Source organism: Mytilus edulis, chromosome 3 (assembly GCF_963676685.1).
Source record: "Mytilus edulis chromosome 3, xbMytEdul2.2, whole genome shotgun sequence".
NCBI classification, from domain to species: domain Eukaryota; kingdom Metazoa; phylum Mollusca; class Bivalvia; order Mytilida; family Mytilidae; genus Mytilus; species Mytilus edulis.
In genome coordinates this window covers 86,960,581-86,982,937 of record NC_092346.1, presented here as the reverse complement: position 1 = coordinate 86,982,937, position 22,357 = coordinate 86,960,581, and the positions used below count along the sequence as shown (strand labels likewise).

At 31.9% G+C, this 22,357-nt stretch overlaps 1 protein-coding gene across 3 annotated transcripts; it reads left to right on the top strand.

The window, feature by feature from the left end:
* The first annotated feature begins 58 nt into the window (after window positions 1-58).
* Window positions 59-21,402, top strand: LOC139517681 (intraflagellar transport protein 81 homolog). 3 transcript variants are annotated; one of them, XM_071308973.1, is made up of 15 exons: window positions 59-136; window positions 3,191-3,353; window positions 3,838-3,929; window positions 4,349-5,562; window positions 7,111-7,266; window positions 8,242-8,352; window positions 12,317-12,401; window positions 12,973-13,136; window positions 14,051-14,146; window positions 16,374-16,520; window positions 17,158-17,307; window positions 17,580-17,798; window positions 18,377-18,463; window positions 19,921-20,078; window positions 21,048-21,402. In XM_071308973.1, the coding sequence occupies exons 4-15, from the start codon at window positions 5,278-5,280 to the stop codon at window positions 21,292-21,294; spliced, it is 1,905 nt and encodes a 634-aa protein (XP_071165074.1). In that variant the 5' UTR covers window positions 59-136; window positions 3,191-3,353; window positions 3,838-3,929; window positions 4,349-5,277; the 3' UTR covers window positions 21,295-21,402. The 3 variants fall into 3 exon arrangements, with proteins under 3 accessions (XP_071165074.1, XP_071165071.1, XP_071165072.1); XM_071308970.1 differs by having other exon boundaries at window positions 67-136; window positions 5,382-5,562; XM_071308971.1 differs by having other exon boundaries at window positions 107-205; window positions 5,382-5,562.
* Window positions 21,403-22,357: the final 955 nt, after the last annotated feature.

The window sequence follows — 22,357 nt, the reverse complement described above, 5'->3', positions numbered from 1 at the left end:
GTTAATTAACTAAGAATATTTGGAGACAAAGTAATATGTAATTTATAAAAAATAGTTAGAGATTATTAAAAAGGTAACCGGAAGTTGTGGTAAATTCCATAGAGAAATTTATTTTGGAGAACAGATTAGAAGATAGGTATGGTTTTTTGAAAGTTTCATCTTTATGGGAAAAGAAAATGTGATAGACGTAACGTAAAGGCATAAAGTAAAGATAATTCTGCTAAGTTTGAAATTTGTTTTAGGTATTCTTATATGAAACAAGCGTTCTGTCTTCTGAATATACCAATTTACAGGCAATAATGCTCTTGTTGATTCATGAGTGGATTTATTGATACAATAAACTTTGGTTTTATAACTATTCCCCAAACGGTTGCACTATTTTCCAAAGAATTTCAATTATTTCAGATTATTGAATCAAAATCTGTGTTGATGATCAGATCATATATACATTGATCAGCTTCTGTTAAGCCTCGGTCACACCTTATGGGATAGCAGGAACGGAACCAAACAGATGAAAATGAAAGTTTTCAGTTGAAAAAATTATTATCCGTTGGGAGTCTGTTGATGTACTGACAAAATAAAACGGACGTATCGAATGCATTATGGACACACACAGATATTCAATGTACGAGAAACGGAAATGTACCGGACAGAACGGATGTCAAATGTACATCCAACGGACGAGTACCACATAAAAATGACACCTTAGGGAAGCGTACCGGATAAAACGGATGAACAAGATATACAGAAAAATTAAAAGCGACAATAATAAAACATGTAAATCATAATATGAGGCAGGCATTACCTGTAAATGGGGACGAAGTCTGTATGAATTATTTTTTTGTAACTTACATTTATATATTTGTTAAGAAAAAGAAACGGAAATACCGTAACGTTTCCGATTTTGGTTCTTTTGTTAGGGATTTTAGTTGTGACGTTATTTAAGTTATGACGTCATATGCAATGTAAACAAAGAAACGCTATCATCAGGTAACGTTTTTTCATATCAAGGAATTATTAAAAATGAAATTGGTATTGCGCATTCCTTCCTATTTTATACTAGACTGATAAATATATATTTTACTCAAAGTTTCATACAAACGAGACCGGAAAAAGGAAGTACATTGTACATTTCTGCGCAGGTCCGGGATTTCAAAACATGACATAAAAAAAATTGAACGATTTTGAGTTCATTAGTACAATGAAAAATTCGGGAAATTTTCCCGATTTTTTTTTTATTGAATTTTCTACTGTTATTGGGGACTTCGTCCCCATATAAATATTCAAAATTGATCTGTGTATATAAAAAAGAAGATGTGGTATGATTGCCAATGAGACAACTATCCACAAGAGACCAAAATGACACAGACTTTAACAACTATAGGTCACCGTATGGCCTTCAACAACTGTGTAACTGGTTTTGGTTTTTTCTTCAAAAAAGTGTTTGGCCTGAATAAGAGCTGCTTGAATGTGAAGACGTGCTTTTACTCTTATTGCCCTCTAAGATCTATTATGAATAATAAGAATTCATGAACCTTAAGAAATCTATTTGGCATTTCTGACGCAGCATTTTCAATTGGCATTTATCCGTTTCGGATCCGTTCAGTATCCGTTGTACGTCCATTCAAAGTTGTGAACATACTCAAAATTTTCCACCAGACAGAACGGAGTTGACGGATAAAACGTACGCTAAACGGAAATGCAACTGATATGGACGGACGTCTAACGAATAAGAACAGACATGAACGATTTGAAAAAAAGTTATCTGTTAAGGTGTGACTGAGGCTTAAGAGAAAAGCCAAAGAATCTGGGTCTGTTTGGGCCCATTCACTTTCGCACCCTACACATTCCTGCCCAAATTTTTTATTGGTTTTGTGTTTAGTGACTTTGTTATCAAGTTTTGGCAAGTGTATTCCTATTAGTTAATTTGTTGTCATTGTCTCAAAGTAAAGTAAACCAACGTTTTTTTTGTGTTGAATAAATCTTAATCAAGTTTTGGATAGTGTATTGTAAAAAAAAATTAATCAGTTTCTAAATAAAGTGAGATTCTGTCAACAATTTTTTGTTGTTGTGTTGAATAAATCTTAATCATGTTTTGGTAAGTGTATTGCTACATGTATAACATTTTTTAATTATTTCAAAATAAAGTGAGATTCTGCGTTTTTTTTTATGTTTGTTGAATACATTTTAATCATGTTTTGATTTGTGTATTGCTATAATTTTTTTGTTTCATTGTTTCAGATCAAAGGAGCCAAACTGTTAAAAACAATTATCTTTTGTGTTTTTCATTTAAAATTAAAAAAAATTTACTCAGACCAAGCTTTATGCAGTATTTTACATGAAAGTAATTTAAAACAACAATTATGATTTTCTAATTATTCAACAAGAATTTGCTTTAAGATTGGGAGCGAACGAATAAATGAACCTTGGGTGCGAAAGTGTATTGGGCACGAACAGACCTAATACCAAAGAAAAAGGAATCCATCTTATTGCTATTTGAAAATCTGTCCCGCTTTACTCAAAAATCTGTTCGCTTGAATTTTTGACGTCATACAACAATAACTTTTCTTTTGGGGCGTCAAATATTTTCTATTATGATTATGACTTAAAAAAAAATCAGCATTTTTTGTGATGTCCATGGCCAATAATGCCTATGGGCAGACAAATAGCAATAAGGTGTATTGTCTTTTTTACCACCATTACTGGCCATGGACATCTAAAATAATACCATAATATTTTGACATCACAATACATGTATCAGATTATATCTGATGCCACAATGGAAAAGTGATTGTCGTTATACAGACTTTTCAAGCTTTTATTCTACATTCCTTCACATTTTTGAGATGATTTTTTATTATGTTAGTTTACACTAATGGGTTACAGATCAAGTTTAAGTTTGATTCCGCATAGCTGATTTTTGCTGAAATTACTGCATGTTTTACAGGTTAATTTGTGAAAATTATCAACTTTTTGTTAACAAATTTCCACACCTAAAAATGGCTTCACAAATGTAACAACATGCAATGTAACACCTTATAAGTAATCAACATGTAAATGTACATAGACATAAAAGTTGAAAAGAAACAGCATGGAAATCCTAATAATATCAGTACTAGGCATACATAAAGTAACATATGCATAGACATTGTAAACAGTATGTGTAAAGTTGTCTTTTTTTTCATTTCAGGGAAACTATTTGTTCAGTCATGAGTGAACAATTGAAGTTCATCACTCAGGAACTGAAAAAAGAACCATTCAGTAAGACCTACAACTTGATATCGTTTGATTCTCTTGAACCACTTCAGCTGTTACAAGTTCTCAATGATATCATTGCTGTCATTGATCCAAAGGTAATGAAATAATAACTGAATATAAATGGAAAACAAACCTTAACTTATAAATATAAATCAATTACAAACGAAAGTGAACCAACGCCTGGTGAGTCTGTAGTACGGTAGAGTCCATAAAGTGGATACCCGAGGGTATGCAGGGTCGTTATAAATATAAAATCCACTGCTCCTTTACATGAATTTTTCATACAATGTGCATGTAGTACAGTTAAAAAAAACAGTTTTTCCCTTGTGTAAATTGACTTTTTCACAAACTAAGGCATGGAGATATTTGGTTTAAAAGTTTTCCTCTTTCCAACAAATATAAAAATCAGTTTGCAGTATTGTTGTCATGTCTATTATAACCCTTCTTCTCTATTTTATCATGTTTATATAATTTCCAATGCAATAAATGAACACATCCAAATAAAAACTTAAATAGTTTTATAATATTTATTTTGATTTAACCAAAGTTAACAGTAATTCAAATTTTTTTTTTTTTTAGCAAAAGCTAGATATAAGAGAAGAAAGTCCAGATCAAACAGCAATACGAATTTTCACTACTCTTCGTGTGCTGAAGTACAAGCCTCCGAATGAGTAAGTAGAATGAAAGTTTGGAATCTGAGAGATCCACTCAGAGAAAGTATTAATACAAAGAAAAGACATTTTTGTAAAACAAGTCAGTTATATTTTATTTCTATTTACATTGTCTTTTAATTGTTTCTTATGTTGGGTTACTGTCTCATTGACATATACCCACACCTTCCTTTATTCATAAAACCATAAATGTTAATTGCATTCTTTAAAGCTGAAATTAAACCACATTGATTGAGGGGAATGTAGCATTAAAATCAAAGTATGTGCAGAAATCACATTTAGTACTAGACATTATTTACTTTATTTTATGTCTTGAGCAGTTGATTAAGGCCCCCCCATTAAGCATTTAGCTTTAAAGTGAAACAGATGTTGATATATGAATATAAATAATTAATATATTATTATTTTTTTTATAATAGTGATGTGTAAGTATTTTTTGTTAATTTTTGCTGTGATGTAGAAATCTGCTAGTTGTTTTATCTAACTAATAAATCAATGCATGTAGTGTTTTCCCAGTTACAAGAACTTCATAAGTTACTGTCTTAAAGAACCCAAGTAGTTTCATTATAAAAATAATATCAAAAGGTTTTTAACATTTTAGAAAAAAATAAAAATTTACAAAAACATATTATGGAGGTGATAAGGAAGCTCTTGATCCTACTATTTACTAAGATTACCACTTTTAAATGAAAATTTTTTTTTCAATTACTTCACTTGTTGTTACAATTTTTTGACATAACAGAAAGACCACTTTTGAGTAAGTAGAATACATCTATGAAGTATTTTTCTTTGCATTAACTGACTTGATATTTTGTTTTGTAGTTTATTTTGAAATATATGAATGAAATAACTTGCTATTTGATTGACATCTTTTTCTGACAGTTTATAAATTGTAACACACGAATGGGAAAACACTATTGTAAGTTACTGGATTATCTTTGCTCTGTGCAACTAATTGCATGTACTTTGTGTGTGGATAGAGTTCTGCTTTTATTTCTATAGGAGCAATCTGTTTTGAAACCCTAAATAAGAATTCAGTATACTTATGTGCATGTCAATTCTTTTTCTTTTTGGGTCAGAAATATTCAGATTTTGCTTTAAAAAAAATAATGTATGGTAAATTATTTAAAGAAATATTTTTTTGTAATTTTCATGTATCTGAAACATGGTAATGTTGTTGGTTCTATGTGAAATGTTTAAATGAGGAGAACATTCTTTAAATGTATTATAAGTCCTACATATTTTCAATTTAAATGTATAACAGAACATTTTTTTCCTCAACTTAAATGTATAACAGAAATTTTTTTCCTCAACTTAAATGTCTGCAAATTATTAGAGATGATCTCTTATGCAAACAGCAATACATTTTATTAGTATACTAGTACATGCTGATACTTGTTTTCATCAACCTGTGTCAAAAATAAACAACTTTCAAAGATTGTCTTCTTATAGGTCCACATTTAGAGCTGGATTGGTTCAAGGAGATAAGCTAGTTATTTACCCAATTTTAGAATGGCTGTTGAAAAGGGTACCAGAATTGCAAAAGAGAGCTTATTTAGCTCGTTTTTTGGTAAAAATAGATGTCCCATCAGAGATCATGGCTGAGGAAGGTATCCCAGATTTGTATGCTCAGGTAATTTTACAAATTAATGTAATATAATTAAAATTAAAATTAAGAATGGAAATAAGGAATGTGTCAAAGAGACAATAACCCAACTGAAGAGCAGAAATCATCCTAAGGCCACCAATAGGTCTTCAACACAGCCAAAAAATTCTGCACCTGGAGTCTGGCTTCATCTGGTCCCTAAACATAAAATAGTTCAGAGAAAATGGGACGTCACACTTAACTTCCAAACATGTAAATGAACTAAAATTAAAAAAACATAGTAGACTTAAAAAGGCCAGAGGTTCCTTACTTGAGACAGGTGCAAAAAATGGCAAGGTTAAACATGCTCTCAATCCTCCCCTTATACCTCTAGCCAATGTAAAATAAACAAACACATAGCAATACACACAGTACAACTTGGTTTAAAAGAAATCTGAGTACAGTGTCATAATAGGTAGCACTCATACCACATCTTCCTATTTCTAAAGCAGAAGAAACTAAGGAAACTGACAATGATGCATAGAAATTTACAAATGACTACTATTAGTTACTGATATGCATTATTGATCAACTGAATGCCTACATCTTGTCCCTGGATGCACAGGTCTATGTGTTTAATCTCACAATTTACTTATTTAAAATATGCAATCGACAGTGGTGAATCGAAGTTGGAAAGATCGCTCAATGAATCGAGTTTAGAAAAACACTTTAATTAAATATTTAGTAGTTAAAAATAACATGGATCGATTATAAATTCATTTACAATTCAAATGATGTGATTCCTACAGTAATGTTCAATCCATGGCGTTTGTAACATCATGTTTTGTCCCCCTAGAGCCCCTTTATATTTTCACTTGAACATCACCATTTTTATGTAAACAATATATTTTGGGTAAACGTGTTTGTCCCTTCATGCATATTCGGGTTTGGGTGTTTCATATTTCTCTGATGAGTTGTGGAACTGCAATGTTTGTGTAAAGTCTGAGGATTAATGAACTATGAACATTTTTACGGGGGAAAAAAAGTTTTCCAAACAATACACATTTTGATAAATTTTAGAATCTCTGAGTTTCTGTGAATGTATTACCATTTCAGTAAAATTTAAATGCCAATTATAAGTAAAATGTTCATTTTATCAAATAGACATCATAATTCTTATTTTATTTTTATTCTGAGGTTTTTATAAGACTATCGAGAACTGGTCAAGTAAAAGCCGTGAAGTTGTATTTAAATTTGGCATATTTTTAGCATGTGAATCAAGCATGCCCCAAGGTGACTTCATTATAGGAATTAAACAACCAATCAGGTCCTTTTATTTCAAATAAGGTCAACTTTGATCAAACAAAAGGTCATGAATTAGTTTGCACGATTATGTCGGTAAAGAGTAAAAACCAGCGTTAAATTATCGAGCACTGGTCAGTAGAGTCTAATAAAATATTTGAAGATTTTACAATAAGACTCCTTGAAATCCTGACTAAATTCAAATTTAGCATTTCTTGTTCACTTTATTTCTTATAAAATTTGTATGAAACTGAAAGTATTTATCCATGTATTTTTCTTTGATGTTATTTATAGTATGAAGAACTTATGGATCAGTTCAAAGATTTACATAAACAAGCAGAAAAGTTGAGGAGTTCTGGGTTTAATACGGGTGAAATTAGAAAAGATATATCTAACATGGAAGATGAGAAAGAACAATTGAATAAAAGGATAGAAAGATTGAAGAGAAAGGTAAAGTAAATAAAAGGATAGAAAGATTGAAGAGAAAGGTAAAGTAAATAAAAGGATAGAAAGATTGAAGAGAAAGTTAAAGTATATAAAAGGATAGAAATATAAAGTAAATAAAAGGATAGAAAGATTGAAGAGAAAGTTAAAGTATATAAAAGGATAGAAATATAAAGTAAATAAAAGGATAGAAAGATTGAAGAGAAAGTTAAAGTATATAAAAGGATAGAAATATAAAGTAAATAAAAGGATAGAAAGATTGAAAAGAAAGGTAAAGGAAATCATTACATAATGTCGGATATAAGGATAGAAAGATTGAACAGAAAGGTAAAGAAAATCTTCACATAAAGTCTTATATAAGGATAGAAAGATTGAAGAGAAAGGTAAAGACAATCTTTACATAATGTCAGATATAAGGATAGAAAGATTGAAGAGAAAGGTAAAGAAAATCTTTACATAAAGTCTTATATAATGATAGAAAGATTGAAGAGAAAGGTAAAGAAAATCATTACGTAATGTCAGATATAAGGATAAAAAGATTAAAGAGAAAGGTAAAGAAAATCAACACATAAAGTCTGATATAAGAAAATTCATAATAGAAGTTATTGCAATTGTGAAAAACCTGTTACTTGAAGTGATTTTTGTGTAATTTGACCACTGACATGCAATTTCTTTATAAGAATTTTAAATCCATTTTAAAAGATGTTTTACTTTGTGTTGATGTTAAAGATAAAAACATTCCATTACCTCGTCTCATTTTGATGTTGAATATTTTGTGCTGATGAGGTGTAAAGCAATCACAAATCAATCAATACCTCTGCACAAAGTTAAAGATTTTTTTAGTATTTATCTTCAAGTAGAATTTTCTGGTATGATGCTTCAGTGAACTTGATTATTTAGCAGCTCATTTCAAATCCTTATAGGTTTGTAGTACTTTTAACCTGATTAATAAAGAAAACTGATGTTTTTTTTTATTTGTAGGTAGAATCTCATCCAAACTCCCAAACAATGATGAATGTAGCCAGGAATTTAAGACTTGAGAGAGACAAAGAAAAGAAACTTGCTGAACAAAGACAAGAACAAGCCACATTGGTAATTATCTGAATGTAATTGAGAGTCTGGTCTGTGCATCTGTTCGTTCGTCTGTCTTTCCTGCTTCAGGTTAAAGTTTTTGGTCAAGGTAGTTTTTGATGAAGTTGAAGTCCAATCTAATTGAAACTTGGTACACATGTTCCATATGATATGACCTTTCTAATTTTAATGCCAAATTAAAGTTTTTACCCCATTTTGACAGTCCACTGAACATAGAAAATGATCATGTACTAGGGACACTGTTTTAGGGACACATTTTTATGCAGTTAAGCTGCATTATGCGAGCACCCTAGATTTGTGTTCTACCCAATAAATCCTGAAATACTTGCCATTGTTATTATCTAGCTTGTTACAATGTTAGATATAACTAATTGAACACTTTTTATTCTGGATTACAAAAAAAATGACCAGAAAAACCTTAAATGATCGTCGATTTATCCAAAAGTTTTAAAGTTACACATAGGAAGTAGTGCTTATTAAAAATCCTTGTGTAGTTCATTATGACTTGTGCTTTTAGCTAAGATGTCAAAGAACAATTGTATGAAATATTTAATCGCCGAAAATCTCTTAAGACAAGCAGTTTAGATTTCCCAAATGACAAAAGTCGTAGGAATATTGTTTGTCATCAATACGTAGTACAACTACGTCAGTAGTCTATTATATAATTCAACTGTTCATGCTGTTGGCGGCAATTTCAAATTAGAAAAAGAAATTTTCGTAGCTTTTCAATTTGGAGGCAGGTGTGCAAATTAGCGGTGGTCCGAGACCTTCCTTTTTTGCAAGCGGAATTTCGACTAGGATAGTTGGTTACTAGTTACGCCCGACGTAGTCGCCTTACATTTGAAAGAAAATTATAAGAAATTACTTTGCAAACCTTTTCACCATGTTCACCAAAGTCTCCAATTGAACGAGCTAAAAACTTATTTTTATCATTATTATTCATGACGGCGATGTTCATTTTGTTCAACCGCTAGCTTTATACAGAAAATCGCCGACAAATATTGTATAAATTCCAGTAAAATCGTATCTGATTGACAAAAACAACATTGTAAACACATAACAATGGCGGCCGTGAAGACAAAATTTTACAAAATCGGATCCGATTCCGGAAGCGGATAAGGGTAATTCCGGGTTTGACGATCATTTACAAAATAAATCCAAGCAGGTGAAAAAATACATCTATGCATGGTAAATGAATATAAACACTAATATTGTAAACCAAAAGATATATGTAAAAGAAAGAAAAAGCAGAAAAATATTTTATTCAGAAACTAAAAATTACTTTTTGATAAATTTTAATTTAAAAATCCAATATAACGTGACAGCTGGGAACAGTATATAAAACAATATACATGTTCATGGTCACAGTCTAAATTTTCTTTATAAATGATAAATGATGATAATGCATGTGAGATGCTTTTAAAGTGTAAACATATTACTGCAATTTCGAGGGGTTATTTGTTTTTTCTCAATTTTGAAGGGTCAATTAAAGTAGCTGAAAGTTTCATTCTTTATTTTCACAAATAATGCAACTATATTATATATACCTTAATGTAAGTAAATCATATGATATATAGGTGGCATTCTTTGGGCCACTCTACCCCCTCCTGTTTGATAACTTGGAAACGGTCGAGCTCCCCACCCCTAAACCATATGAGGGGCAGATCCAGGATTTTAGGTTAGGAGGGGCGCAAACTTAAATTTTCGCCGCGCAGAGCGAGGCTAAAAAAAAATTGAGGTAAATTATCGGAATTTTCTTTATTAAGCTGAGAACAACCCATGCTTTGCAAATTTAAGGGGGATGCAAGCCCGCAACCCTCCCCCGTCTGAATCCGCCCCTGCATATATTCAAGTATAGGACAATATAATAAATAAAAAATGAAATATAGGGGGAGTCTCTGGAGTTACCCAACCCCCTCCCGGCTCCTGTTTGAGAACTTGGAAACGGTCGAGATCCACACCCCTTAACCATATATATTCATGTTTGTGACAATATGAAAAATCAAATGAAATATAGGAAGAGTCGCTAGGGGTCACCCCACCCCTCCTGTTTTAGAATTTAAAAATGGTTGAGATCCCCATCCCTAAACCATATATATTCATGTATGGGACAATATAACAAATCAGATGAAAGATAGGGGAGTCCCTGAGGTCACTGTTCACCCTCCTGTTTGAGAACTTGGAAATGGTCAAGATCCTTACCCCTAAACCATATATACTCATGTATGGGACAATATAACAAATCAAATGAAATATAAGGGAAGTCCCTGTGGTCATCCCAACCCTCCTGTTTGAGAACTTGGAAACGGTCGAGATCCACACACCAAAACAATCAATATAAGTAATTAAATGAAATATAGGGGGAGTCCCTACCCTTCCTGTTTGAGAACTTGGAAACCAATGAGATCCCCACCCCTAAGGGAGCTACCATTTGATTTTTATGGGGGGGGGCTAGGATGAAATTTGAAAAAAATTTGCAGGACAGGAGTTTTGAGTAAAAAAAAATGGCAGGATGAGACACTTGCAAAAAAAAAAAGTCAGGTAAAAAAAAGTCAGGATAAACTAAAAAAAAAAAGGCAGGACCGAACAGAGTGAAAAATAAAAAGGCAGGACAGAGATTACAGCTAAAAAAAAAGCAGGACAAAATTTTTCATCCTAGCCCCCCCCCCCCCCCCCCCCCCCCCCCCCCACCCCCCCATAAAAATCAAATGGTAGCTCCCTAAACCATATATATTCATGTATGGGACAATATAACAAATAAAATGAAATGTAGGGGAAGTCCCTAGGGTCACCCTACCCACAGTGGCGGATCCAGAAATTTTCATAAGTGGGGCCCACTGACTGACCTAAGAGGGGCCTGCTCCAGTCACGCTTCAGTGAATCCCTATATAAGCAACCAAATATTTTCCCAAACAGGAAGGGCCGGCACCCCCTGCCCCCTAAATCCTCTGCCTACCCCTACCTGTTTGAGAACTTGAAAACCGTTGAGATCTCCACCCCTAAATTATATATATTCATATGTATGGGACAAAATAACAAATCATTTACATTTACTATGGGCAAGTCAGTCAGACCTCATCTTTGATCCCTGTTGTAGTGAACATTTGTCTGATTCGTGTCTCATAACTTTTGTACTATAGAATACAAACTCAGTTTTCTTTCCAGGGAAACCAGTCCATTCATACTATTACATGTTCATACTACGTCAAATTGAACTTCTAGCAGTCAAATAAAAGCAAGGTTAACTACCAAGTAGAACAACTGCAATCATTGGGAACTTGTACCACTGCAGACTCACCATAAAAAATATACATTGATATATGCATTGCTTTTGAAACCTTGATAACATATACATTATTTGCCTTAATAAATAAATCATTAGATAAACATGAATGTACTATATATGAATGTTTAATGTTGAGGCAACATTGCCACAGTTTTCATAATTACGGTTGCCTTGGTTTTTGGTTAACTGCCTTCAGCGCTTACAGCGCTTTGATTGTTATATCATATGCTTATATCACATTTTTTTCTAAAATTTACATAGTGGAAAGATTCAAGGATCAAGATATAAGTAGTCCTTGCATATTATAGGTACAAAATTATATTTCACTGAGAATTCTACTCAATATCATTACATGTATATTACATTGGGTGCAATGGATTATCATGAATTTGGCAGTGAAGTATATAGAAACCTATTATTTCAAATGTGAAATGAAAGATAATTTAACTCCTCTGAGTATTGTCAAGATGTTGACGATGAAGTTGCATCAAAACTGTTTAAAATGTCAAATGCATTTTTAGTCACTGGTTAAAAAATTTTCTAATTTCTAATTCTTGGATCAAGGATTGAATGATAAACAAGATTAAGTATTTTTGAAATGTAATGCAAAAAGTTTATCCTAGTTCTAATATAAGAGTATAAACATGATAAAGAAAATCTCTACTGATGTAATTACAGATTCAACACGAAGAACAGAAAATCAGAAGACTTCAACAACAACTTCATGATCAGAGACAAACAAGTGTTGGGGCTAATCCAGACAGTATGTGCAATTTAGTATTACACCCTAATAGATAAAATCCTTAATAAACAAAATATAAAATATTCACGTACAACTGGTGCTATCCAGTTTGATAAATTTTAAAAAACCAAATGTTGATTATATTTGTGATAGATAATTTCCTACTATAACCATTTGGTAGATTGTCCTAGGCATGTTCCATATTTCATAAACTAATTCAACCACTTTACCCTGTTGACTACAATATTATATGCTTTTTCTTTGAATTTTGAAATGCCCTGTAAACCTCAAAGTTTTAAGTTAGTATTTATGTAACAATAGGAAAGAAACTATACATATTTTTTAAATAAATAGTTTATTTAAAAGTCTTAATTTGTAGTTTAGAAATATATTGAATAAATACCAAAGTTAAGTGGACCAATAACTTCCATAGATGAATTTAATATTTTCAAATATGTTTCCAATGTCAGATTGTTAATGCTATTACATCGCAGTAAAGAAAATAAAGAAATGATGTAATTTATGCTAATTTATCTCTTGTCAACAAGCTACACTAATTTATAAAGAATAACTCAAAATTAATCTATTGTAGCACTTTTACAAAGACTTGAAGAAGAAACAAGGACCAATAAATACATTGTAACTGAAAGGTTACCAAAAGATATAACTGGACGTCGTAAGACTTTACAAGATTTACAACGTGTTGTTGCTGAACCAGCAATGGGACAGTCAGACTTGGATCAGCTTAATTCACAGGTATTATCACTGGAATTAGTGGTACTAACAATTTTTTTTTCAATACATATTTGAGCAGTCAAAATATATTTATTTTATGATTTTTCAATTAAGATATATGCAAGAACTGACAGCATAATTGTTTTTGATGTAAAAAACTTATCTACCTGGTATTTCATTAATGATTTACATATGATATGAATTTCGTTTTCATGTGGTTGCATGTATAATTCCCTTTACCCTTTGAGCTAACTGCCAGGAAATTGTATGAATGGTAAAAAATAAAATTAGATCAAACCAAGTAAACTGATACAGATGAAAGGAACTTTTTTTTATATGCTTCAAGTAAAATTTTCAATTTTCATTTTTCATTTCCATGCTTTTGAATTACATTATTTTGACACATGTTTGTGAATTGGAAATATTGAGAACATTTAAGGAATGACTAATATTTTTTCTGTCTATGAAGAAATAATATAAAAAATGTGGTGCACACTGAATAACACGCGTAACTGGTTATTTAACAGTGTGCACCACATTTTTTATGTTATTTCGAATAGACCGACAAAATATTACAGTTATTTCTTATAATTTAATTCTAAATTCCATTTTAAACCGGCGTTAATCATAAAAAAACATTGATGACGTCATTGTCACATCACAAATTTGTGTCTATGATATGATAAACAAAATGGTGTCAGCCAATCAGAAGACGTGTTACATGTACATCCCAAATTAAATTATTCAAGTACCACCAAAATCTATGTATTTTGCACATCACAACTACATTTATAATGATTTCATGTAGGGAAAACTACACATTTTAATTATGCATTATCCCAACATTAAAACAGACATAAATTAAAACCTGATATAATAAGTTCACTCCCCCTATCCTTTTGTTAACCTTGTTATTATACCATATACTATTACAGATATCTGAGTTAAATTCTGAGATAAATCAGCTAATGGAGAAGAGAATGTTAGCGAGTCGTGACCCAGATGATAAATCTAATCTCTTTAGACAACAGGTATGTACTTATATTATCAATTGAGAAATTTATTAATTACTAGAACACACCCGTGATATCACGGGTCCGTGACTGAACTAAAGTATATAACTATGCGCAAGCCTTATTTTAGTATTAGTATTGTCATCTGATAAAGTCATGCCGATTATAAGATACAGTTTTTCTCTGCTTTCAAGTCTTTCTGTTTGAACCCGTCGAACTGAAACAATAATATTAATTATTTGGAAAACAAAAGGTCCTGGAATTTTTTAATCAACAGCATTGTCCTATATAAGTTATAAATAAAGTTGAATTCTTTGCTTTGCTGTTTTACGTCATACCCACTAACAAATTGAAAACTGTACCTATACGCCTTATTTTTAGTCCAGATTTTTAGTATTCGTATTGTTATCTTAGAAAGTCTTACTGATTAAAATACTACAATAGGTAAAAATTTGATAATTTAGTAGTGTCAACCCTGTGGTAATGACCCGTGTATATAGCATATCAATCCTGAATACAATGTTTGGTGGTGCGCCTGTCAGATGCGGAACGTACAGATAAGGTAATAGGTAACAGGTGAATATACTATTGGTATCGGTAGCGGACTCGACCCGGAACTTCTTAATTATTGGCAAAATTAATTACGTGGAAAACAAAAGGGCCTGGAGTGGTGTAATTTTTAATCTACACCTTTGTACTATATTAGTTATATATAAAGTTGAATTCTGTGATTCGTCGCTTTTACGTGATGACGGCTGACAAATTGGACCTCGTAATTTTAGTATTATAGATACCCCCGCTTTAAAAAAGGGGGGGTATACTGTTTTACCTCTGTCAGTCAGTCCGTCCCATGAAACTTTCGTCACATTTTTCTCAGGAACTACACATCCACCCTTTCTGTAATTTGGTATCAACATTTATATATGTCAGCCATACTGTGTGATGCGTTTTCAGATTCATCACTTGACAACTTCCTGTTTACCGAACACTTGTCTGATTTTACACATGATAGCCAAGTTGAAAATTTTCGTCACATTTTTCTCAGGAACTACAATACAAGGATTTCTGAAATTTGGTTTCAGGATTTTTATAAGTCAGCTATACCGTGTGATGCGTTTTCAGATTCATCACTTGACAACTTCCTGTTTACCGAACACTTGTATGATTTTACACATGATAGCCAAGTTGAAAATTTTCGTCACATTTTTCTCAGGAACTACAATACAAGGATTTCTGAAATTTGGTATCAGGATTTATATAAGTCAGCTATACCGTGTGATGCGTTTTCAGATTCATCACTCGACTACTTCCTGTTTACCGAACACTTGTATGATTTTACACATGATAACCAAGTTAAAAATTTTCGTCACATTTTTATCAGGAACTACAATACAAGGATTTCTGAAATTTGGTATCAGGATTTTTATAAGTCAGCTATACCGTGTGATGCGTTTTCAGATTCATCACTCGACAACTTCCTGTTTACCGAACACTTACATATTTTTACACTATTAATATTATCCACTTGCGGCGGGGGTATCATCAGTGAGCAGTAGCTCGCAGTTTCACTTGTTTGCCTTTCATATCCAGAAAACTAAGGCAAATTGGGATTTGGTAACCGTATATATAATTCCTAGCTTAAAAGTGGGAATCAAGTCAAATGATAAAAATTAGAAGATATGGTGAGATTGCAAATAAGACAAATCTCAATGAGAGACCAGATGGCACAGAAATTAACAACTATTTGTCACTATACAACCTTCCAACAATGACCACACCATAATAGTAGGCTTTAAAAAACACTGTCTGCTTCAAAATTATTTTAGAAGTTCTAATTTGCCCCTAAGTTTTGTCCAAAACATTTCAATTGATATAGGTTTCTTTGTATTCATATGTGTATATATTATGCCGCTAATAAAAGATATTGTCACATTTTCATAATAAATGTTTTCCATTGGTGATGAATTGTTACACAAATGGTGCTACTATATTCTTTGGACAATCAATAAGCAAATAGTCGTATTTTGCCTTGTCAGTGTAAGAACTTTTCTTAATTTGAATTGTCATAAGATTTCTTTCTTGCAGAAGGAAAACAAGTATAAAGAATACTTTTTTTTATCTTGAAGTTTAAAGATATAGGAGATGGGAACCATGTTTTGGGTATTTACCAAGAGTTGGCTATTGCAATTTATTCTCATATCACAGATTTTATTTCAGATATTGAGTATCTTTCTTATTTTTGTAGGCTTCTATCATTGCTCACAAGAAAGAAGCTGCAGTGGAGACTTACAGGGGACTGAGAGATGAGTATAATCATATTCAGCAGGAAATTGAACAGAAAAGAGACATGGTAAAGGAAGCTGGTGGCGGAGAGGTTCTGAAAGGGGAAGATGTAAGTATAAATATATATTGGGGGATGAGAGATACTCAAAAGGGAAGATGTAAATATACATCTAGAGGCTTATCCTTATTTTTATGCCCCACCTACGATAGTAGAGGGACATTATGTTTTCTGGTCTGTGCGTCTGTTCTTCCTTTTGTTTGTTCGTTCGTCTGTCTGTACTGTTTCAGGTTACAGTTTTTGGTCAAAGTAGTTTTTGATGAAGTTGAAGTGCAATTAACTTGAAACTTAGTACACATGTTTCCTATGAAATGATCTTTCTAATTTTAATGCCAAATTAAATTTTTTACCCCAATTTCACGGTCCACTGAACATAGAAAATGATAGTGCGATTAGGGCATTTGTACTATGGACACATCCTTGTTTATTTATCATGTTTTATGTCAAGGTCTAATTTTATATGGTTTAATGGAATATAAGAGCACATGGAATTGATGCAGGTTTAATAAAGTTATATGTGCAATTTTGTATTATTCAATATATTTGACTTGAATACCATCTACAATATATATAACATACCAAATCAGATTGGATGAAAATTGTATTTTACTCTTATGTACTGTTGTTTTTTTTAAAAAGGAAATGGACTTTATTTATGTACTGTTTAATCAAAGTATATTGATTTCAGTTCAAGAGGTATGTTAATAAGTTGAGGAGTAAAAGTACTATTTACAAGAAGAAGAGACAAGAAATAGCAGAAATACGAGCTGAAGTTGGTGTGCTATCAAGAACAGAGGAAATCTTAAGACAGAGGGATGAAAATATGAACATGCAATTGGTATGCTATAAATTATTTCATTATGGAATACATACATAAATTTGTATGTTGGTATAGTCTTTTTATTTCAATAAAAATTGTTTGTTACTTATAACTTTTATAAATGTATATATATTTAGTCTTTGAACATTTGTTTGTACAGATCATTTTGAATGTTTCAAGTATGGGTGATATAAATATTTTTACATTATTTCAAATGAAAATGATCCTTAAATCATTTATATGTGTAGTATAATACTGTGCTTCATTCAACTCTTGTTAACTTATTGTAGTCTGCCCTTGAAAACAAAAAAGGTGTAGCAGGCTACAGACAGACCCAGGAAGATTTAGAGAAAGTGTCCTCAGTGAAGAGTGAATATGATGATAGAAAGGGCAAAACATTGGAGGATATGTCAGATATGGTTACCAGGATGAACAGAAAAATAGCAGAGAAAAAGGGAGCTTTGGCACCAATTATAAAGGAACTAAGACCACTAAGACAGAGGAATACAGTAGGTTTTGATTTTTAATGAATGAATTTACTATTTAAGACAATCTTTTGATAGTTTTTGTACACATGATAGTTGATTTGGAATGTTATAGTACAAGATCACATTTTACCAGTAAATGTGAAACTGTAGAAATGGAAACATAATTTATATATTATAAAAAAAACCATTATTGATAATTGCTGTTGTTGTTGGATGTTGATTGTTGATTTGATACTGTGGATTGATGGATATTCTTTAGATATTCATCAGATACCAATTTTCATGTATTTTAAAACAAGTAGGGAGAAATTGCAATATTAAATTACCTCTAAGTTGAAAAAAAATTCCAACCACAAATTCAAACAATAATAAGTTATGAAATGAATAGTCAGTAACTAGTCTAAGTTTAAAGTCTCATGGATTTTAGTTCAATTAATTTGAGAATTTCTAAATATAAGTCAAAGCTCTGAACCAAATGAAATTTTCCCTGACAATTAAGGATTTTGATATAAATACAATGTCTTGGTTCAGCATTAAGCATTTACAAAAGGAGAATGAAGAAGTGATGAATTTTAACATGTGATTTTTTTGTCTTCTAGGAATTAACAGCAATTTTTGAAGAGAAGAAACATTCTTATGAAACTGCTAATGCAGGACTAGAAAGTAATATGGCAAAACTAGAACAGGTAATTTGTTGTGAACATATAACTTGGTTATTAAATAACGATCATGATTAAATGATTTGGTCCAAAGCTCAAGTTCAGCTGTAATCTGTTACCAACATCTGATAAAATATTCATCTGACAAATTCAATATTAACTGTAAGTTAAAATGTTCAAGTATTTCTGTCCAGACCAACTTCTTGTCCTTTGTTTGATTCATTTGAAATTTTGTAAAAAAATGATCATGATAATCAAATATCACTATGTGATGGACATTTTATTGTTTTGTTTAAATAAAGTTATGCCCCCTTTACCTACACTTGTTTTACCTTTTTCAGAATAGACTATGTCATTGTTACTCATCCTAGAAGGTTTATTGTATCTATGCACAATTTGGTGAATTGTTAGATTCTAAATTTGAGAATGAAAATTTGTGCTTGTGGATAGGATGATTTAGTCGAGACATCTTCTCCTAGGAAAAAAATTATGCCCTGTCCAGTCCCTTTTCACTTGAACTCCTCCAAGGTTAATTATATCTTCAATGAAGTTGGTTCACAGTTGGATCCTGATTTGCAGATGTGTATATGGTTAGGTTTTTCCAGTCCATTGAGTTTCCAACGATAAAATGACCATATGAACTTTGAAAGTTGGCTTGTCCTGATGCTATCTTGTCATCCCTAATCCTCAAAGATGGTTCTTTATATATATATATGTAACACACGGCCAGCGAAAGCTCTTTTTTTGAGAGCCCAGGTGGTCGTGTGGTCTAGCGAGACGGCTGCAGTGCAGGCGATTTGGTGTCACGATATCGCAGTAGCTTGGGTTCGAATCCCGGCGAGGGAAGAACCAAAAATTTGCGAAAGCAAATTTACAGATCTAACATTGTTGGGTTGATGTTTAGACGAGTTGTATATATATAGCTGATCTGTAACAATAACATCTTCATGCCTTATATATCATGTACTGTATTACGCCGCTAGATTAAAACTGACGAGGAAAGGTAACACACGGCCAGCGAAAGCTCTTTTTTTGAGAGCCCAGGTGGTCGTGTGGTCTAGCGGGACGGCTGCAGTGCAGGCGATTTGGTGTCACGATATCACAGTAGCATGGGTTCGAATCCCGGCGAGGGAAGAACCAAAAATTTGCGAAAGCAAATTTACAGATCTAACATTGTTGGGTTGATGTTTAGACGAGTTATATATATATTCAAAACTAAGTATGCTGTTAAATCCTGATATGGAACTAATCATGTTTGTAAGATGTACATGCATTTGATACAACATAAAATAAAACTCAAGAAAAAAGTCCAAATTTATATTATCCACTTCTTTGATTCTGGGTCACTTGCAGAATTCCCCTTCTATCAAGGATGCAGGGGAATTTGTCCAGCTTAGTGGTCAGTTCAAGTTATTTGATCAGCATAAGAATGAAGACATGACAGCATCAATATCTTAAATGCATGTTTCTTTATTTGTTTACAGGAGGTCAGAGGTTATCATGAGGAATGTAAGCAGGAAGAATCTCGTTACCATTACCTGAATTGTATGATCAGAATGATAGAAATGCAACAACAGAAAGTAGCTGAGGAAATGAAAGCTTATACTTCATCTGATCCTTATACAAGGAAGAAAACTTTCAGGTAAAGAAAAAAACAGGGAAAGTAGTAGAACCAGTAACCTCAATAAATGCCCCTGTAAAGATGTATTTATTATCTTAAATTGTTTGAGAAAATCTAATTTGTAAAATTAAAAAAAGGACAATGTTCGTCCTATTTCTTAACCTATATTACCCAGGAATGCTGATAGCTTACATCTAACTGTAGCCTGCATAGAGAGTGGAACTAAATGAACTCATGTACCACAATAATATTAAAGTCTGACGGAAAAATGGGTTGGGAATGGCAGTCTAGCTAAGAAAGGCCATTTGCACCAAAAAATCAAGACTCCACAGATTTTATTTTCTATTTTTGACTTCACTTGGACTTCCCAAATCATATTTAGAATATAATCATGTTTAGAAATTAAAACTGTTACAAGTTTCTGATCTCAGTTCTATGTTGGACCGATTTTAAAGGCCCCTCTCCCCCAAGTACACGCACACAAATTAAAAAAAAAATGTTTTTTCTCAAATTTTGGTTCAAACCTGATCTGATGAACATAAGGTCTAGAATTCAAAGCCTCAATTTAAGGGGACATCAATTATCTTATCAAAATATTTAAAAGAGCCATTGGGACCAAAGAAGGAGATTTAGAGAAGAGGCCATTATATTAAGGCCTCTCATGGGGAGGGTTAGAAAGTTAATGAAAGTAAATACTTTTTGATGTTTGTTTTTCAACTAAATTATATTTATAACAATTTTGAATTATTATTTTTGTAAACTTTCCAAAATGTTGTTACTCTAATATTTTCTTAAAATGATTATTTAGGTATAAAAGGTTGTTATATATATGAACAAGGTAAACTTTATAATTATGCTTTGTCTTTTGGAAGTAGATTGTTGATAAATGACATAAAGCAAAACAGTTTATTGTCTTGGAATCACAAGTTATGTTGAATAGAGATCAGTATAACCAATGTTCTAAATATTGGAAATATTTGTTTTTTATAGAGAGTTATATCAGAGAAAAGTTCAGGAGCAAGAAAATCTTGGTAAAGGCCTGAGAGAACAGCAGAAAACTGTTCGTGAAAGTCATGGTCCAAGTATGACACAGATGAAAATGTGGAAAGACTTAGAACGACTAATGGAATGTAAACGACAGTGTATGGAGCGTAATGCTGGAATGACTGCCCAAGGAATATCTAGTTATGGGGAAGCACCTCCAGCTGTTTTAGAAGATGACCGTTTAGTTCTGTGATATAACATTTGATCTGTTAAACTGATCATTTATTTATTTTTTATGTTTGTATTGTTGTAAAGTAACATTCCATTTTACTGTATTCCGTCCAATAAATATGGTATACTTTGATGAATTGTTATTTCAATAGCCGTCTCTCTACAGTATTCATACACAAATATCAGTAGCTGTGCTTATTAATTTCACCATTTTCAAAATGAGGAGAAAAGTACCTAAAAGAGAAAAAAAATTGCCTATTTTATACCTATACAATTTGACCTGGCAATATATTTGTGACCAGTTTATAACCCCAAGATAGTTAATTGCAACAACAGGTGTCATCATTAGTGAAATGTAATTCTTTTATCCCATTGGTCATAATGAACCTCAAAACCAATATTCTTTTGAAATAAGAATAAGTCTTCAACAATTCTTTATTTTTAAGCAATTTTTCTCCTTTTTAGCTCACCTGGCCCAAAGGGTTATTATCTTGAATATTATTATAGAAAGAGATAAACTGTAAACAGCAATAATGTTCAGCAAAGTAAGATCTACAAATAAGTCAACATGACCAAAATTATCAGTTGAACCCTTAAGGAGTTATTGCCCTTTATAGTCAATTGTTAACAATTTTCATAAATTTTTGTTAATTTTTGTAAATTTTTAGGAAATATTTTCCACTGTAATTACTGGGCCAAGTTCATTATAGATAGAGATAATTGTAGCAACAAGAATGTTCAGTAAAGAAAGATCTACAAACACATTACCGTCACCAAAACACCATTTTGTCATGAATTTATCTGTGTCCATTGTTAATATGCACATAGACCAAGGTGAGCCTCTAGTTGCATTTATTTTGTAAATTATTGTCCAACCTTAATGTATTACCACCAAATCATTCTCTATTTTCTTTTTTTTACACATTTTCTATTTTCTTTATACCACAACCAGAACTTTGGTAAGGAGGACAGTAAAATTTACTCTTTTTATATCAATCATGTGTGTAGTCTAGTGATATGACTCAGATCAAACATACTTTATTCTTTGATGTGATATGAATCTTTTTTTTAATCATACCAGCTGT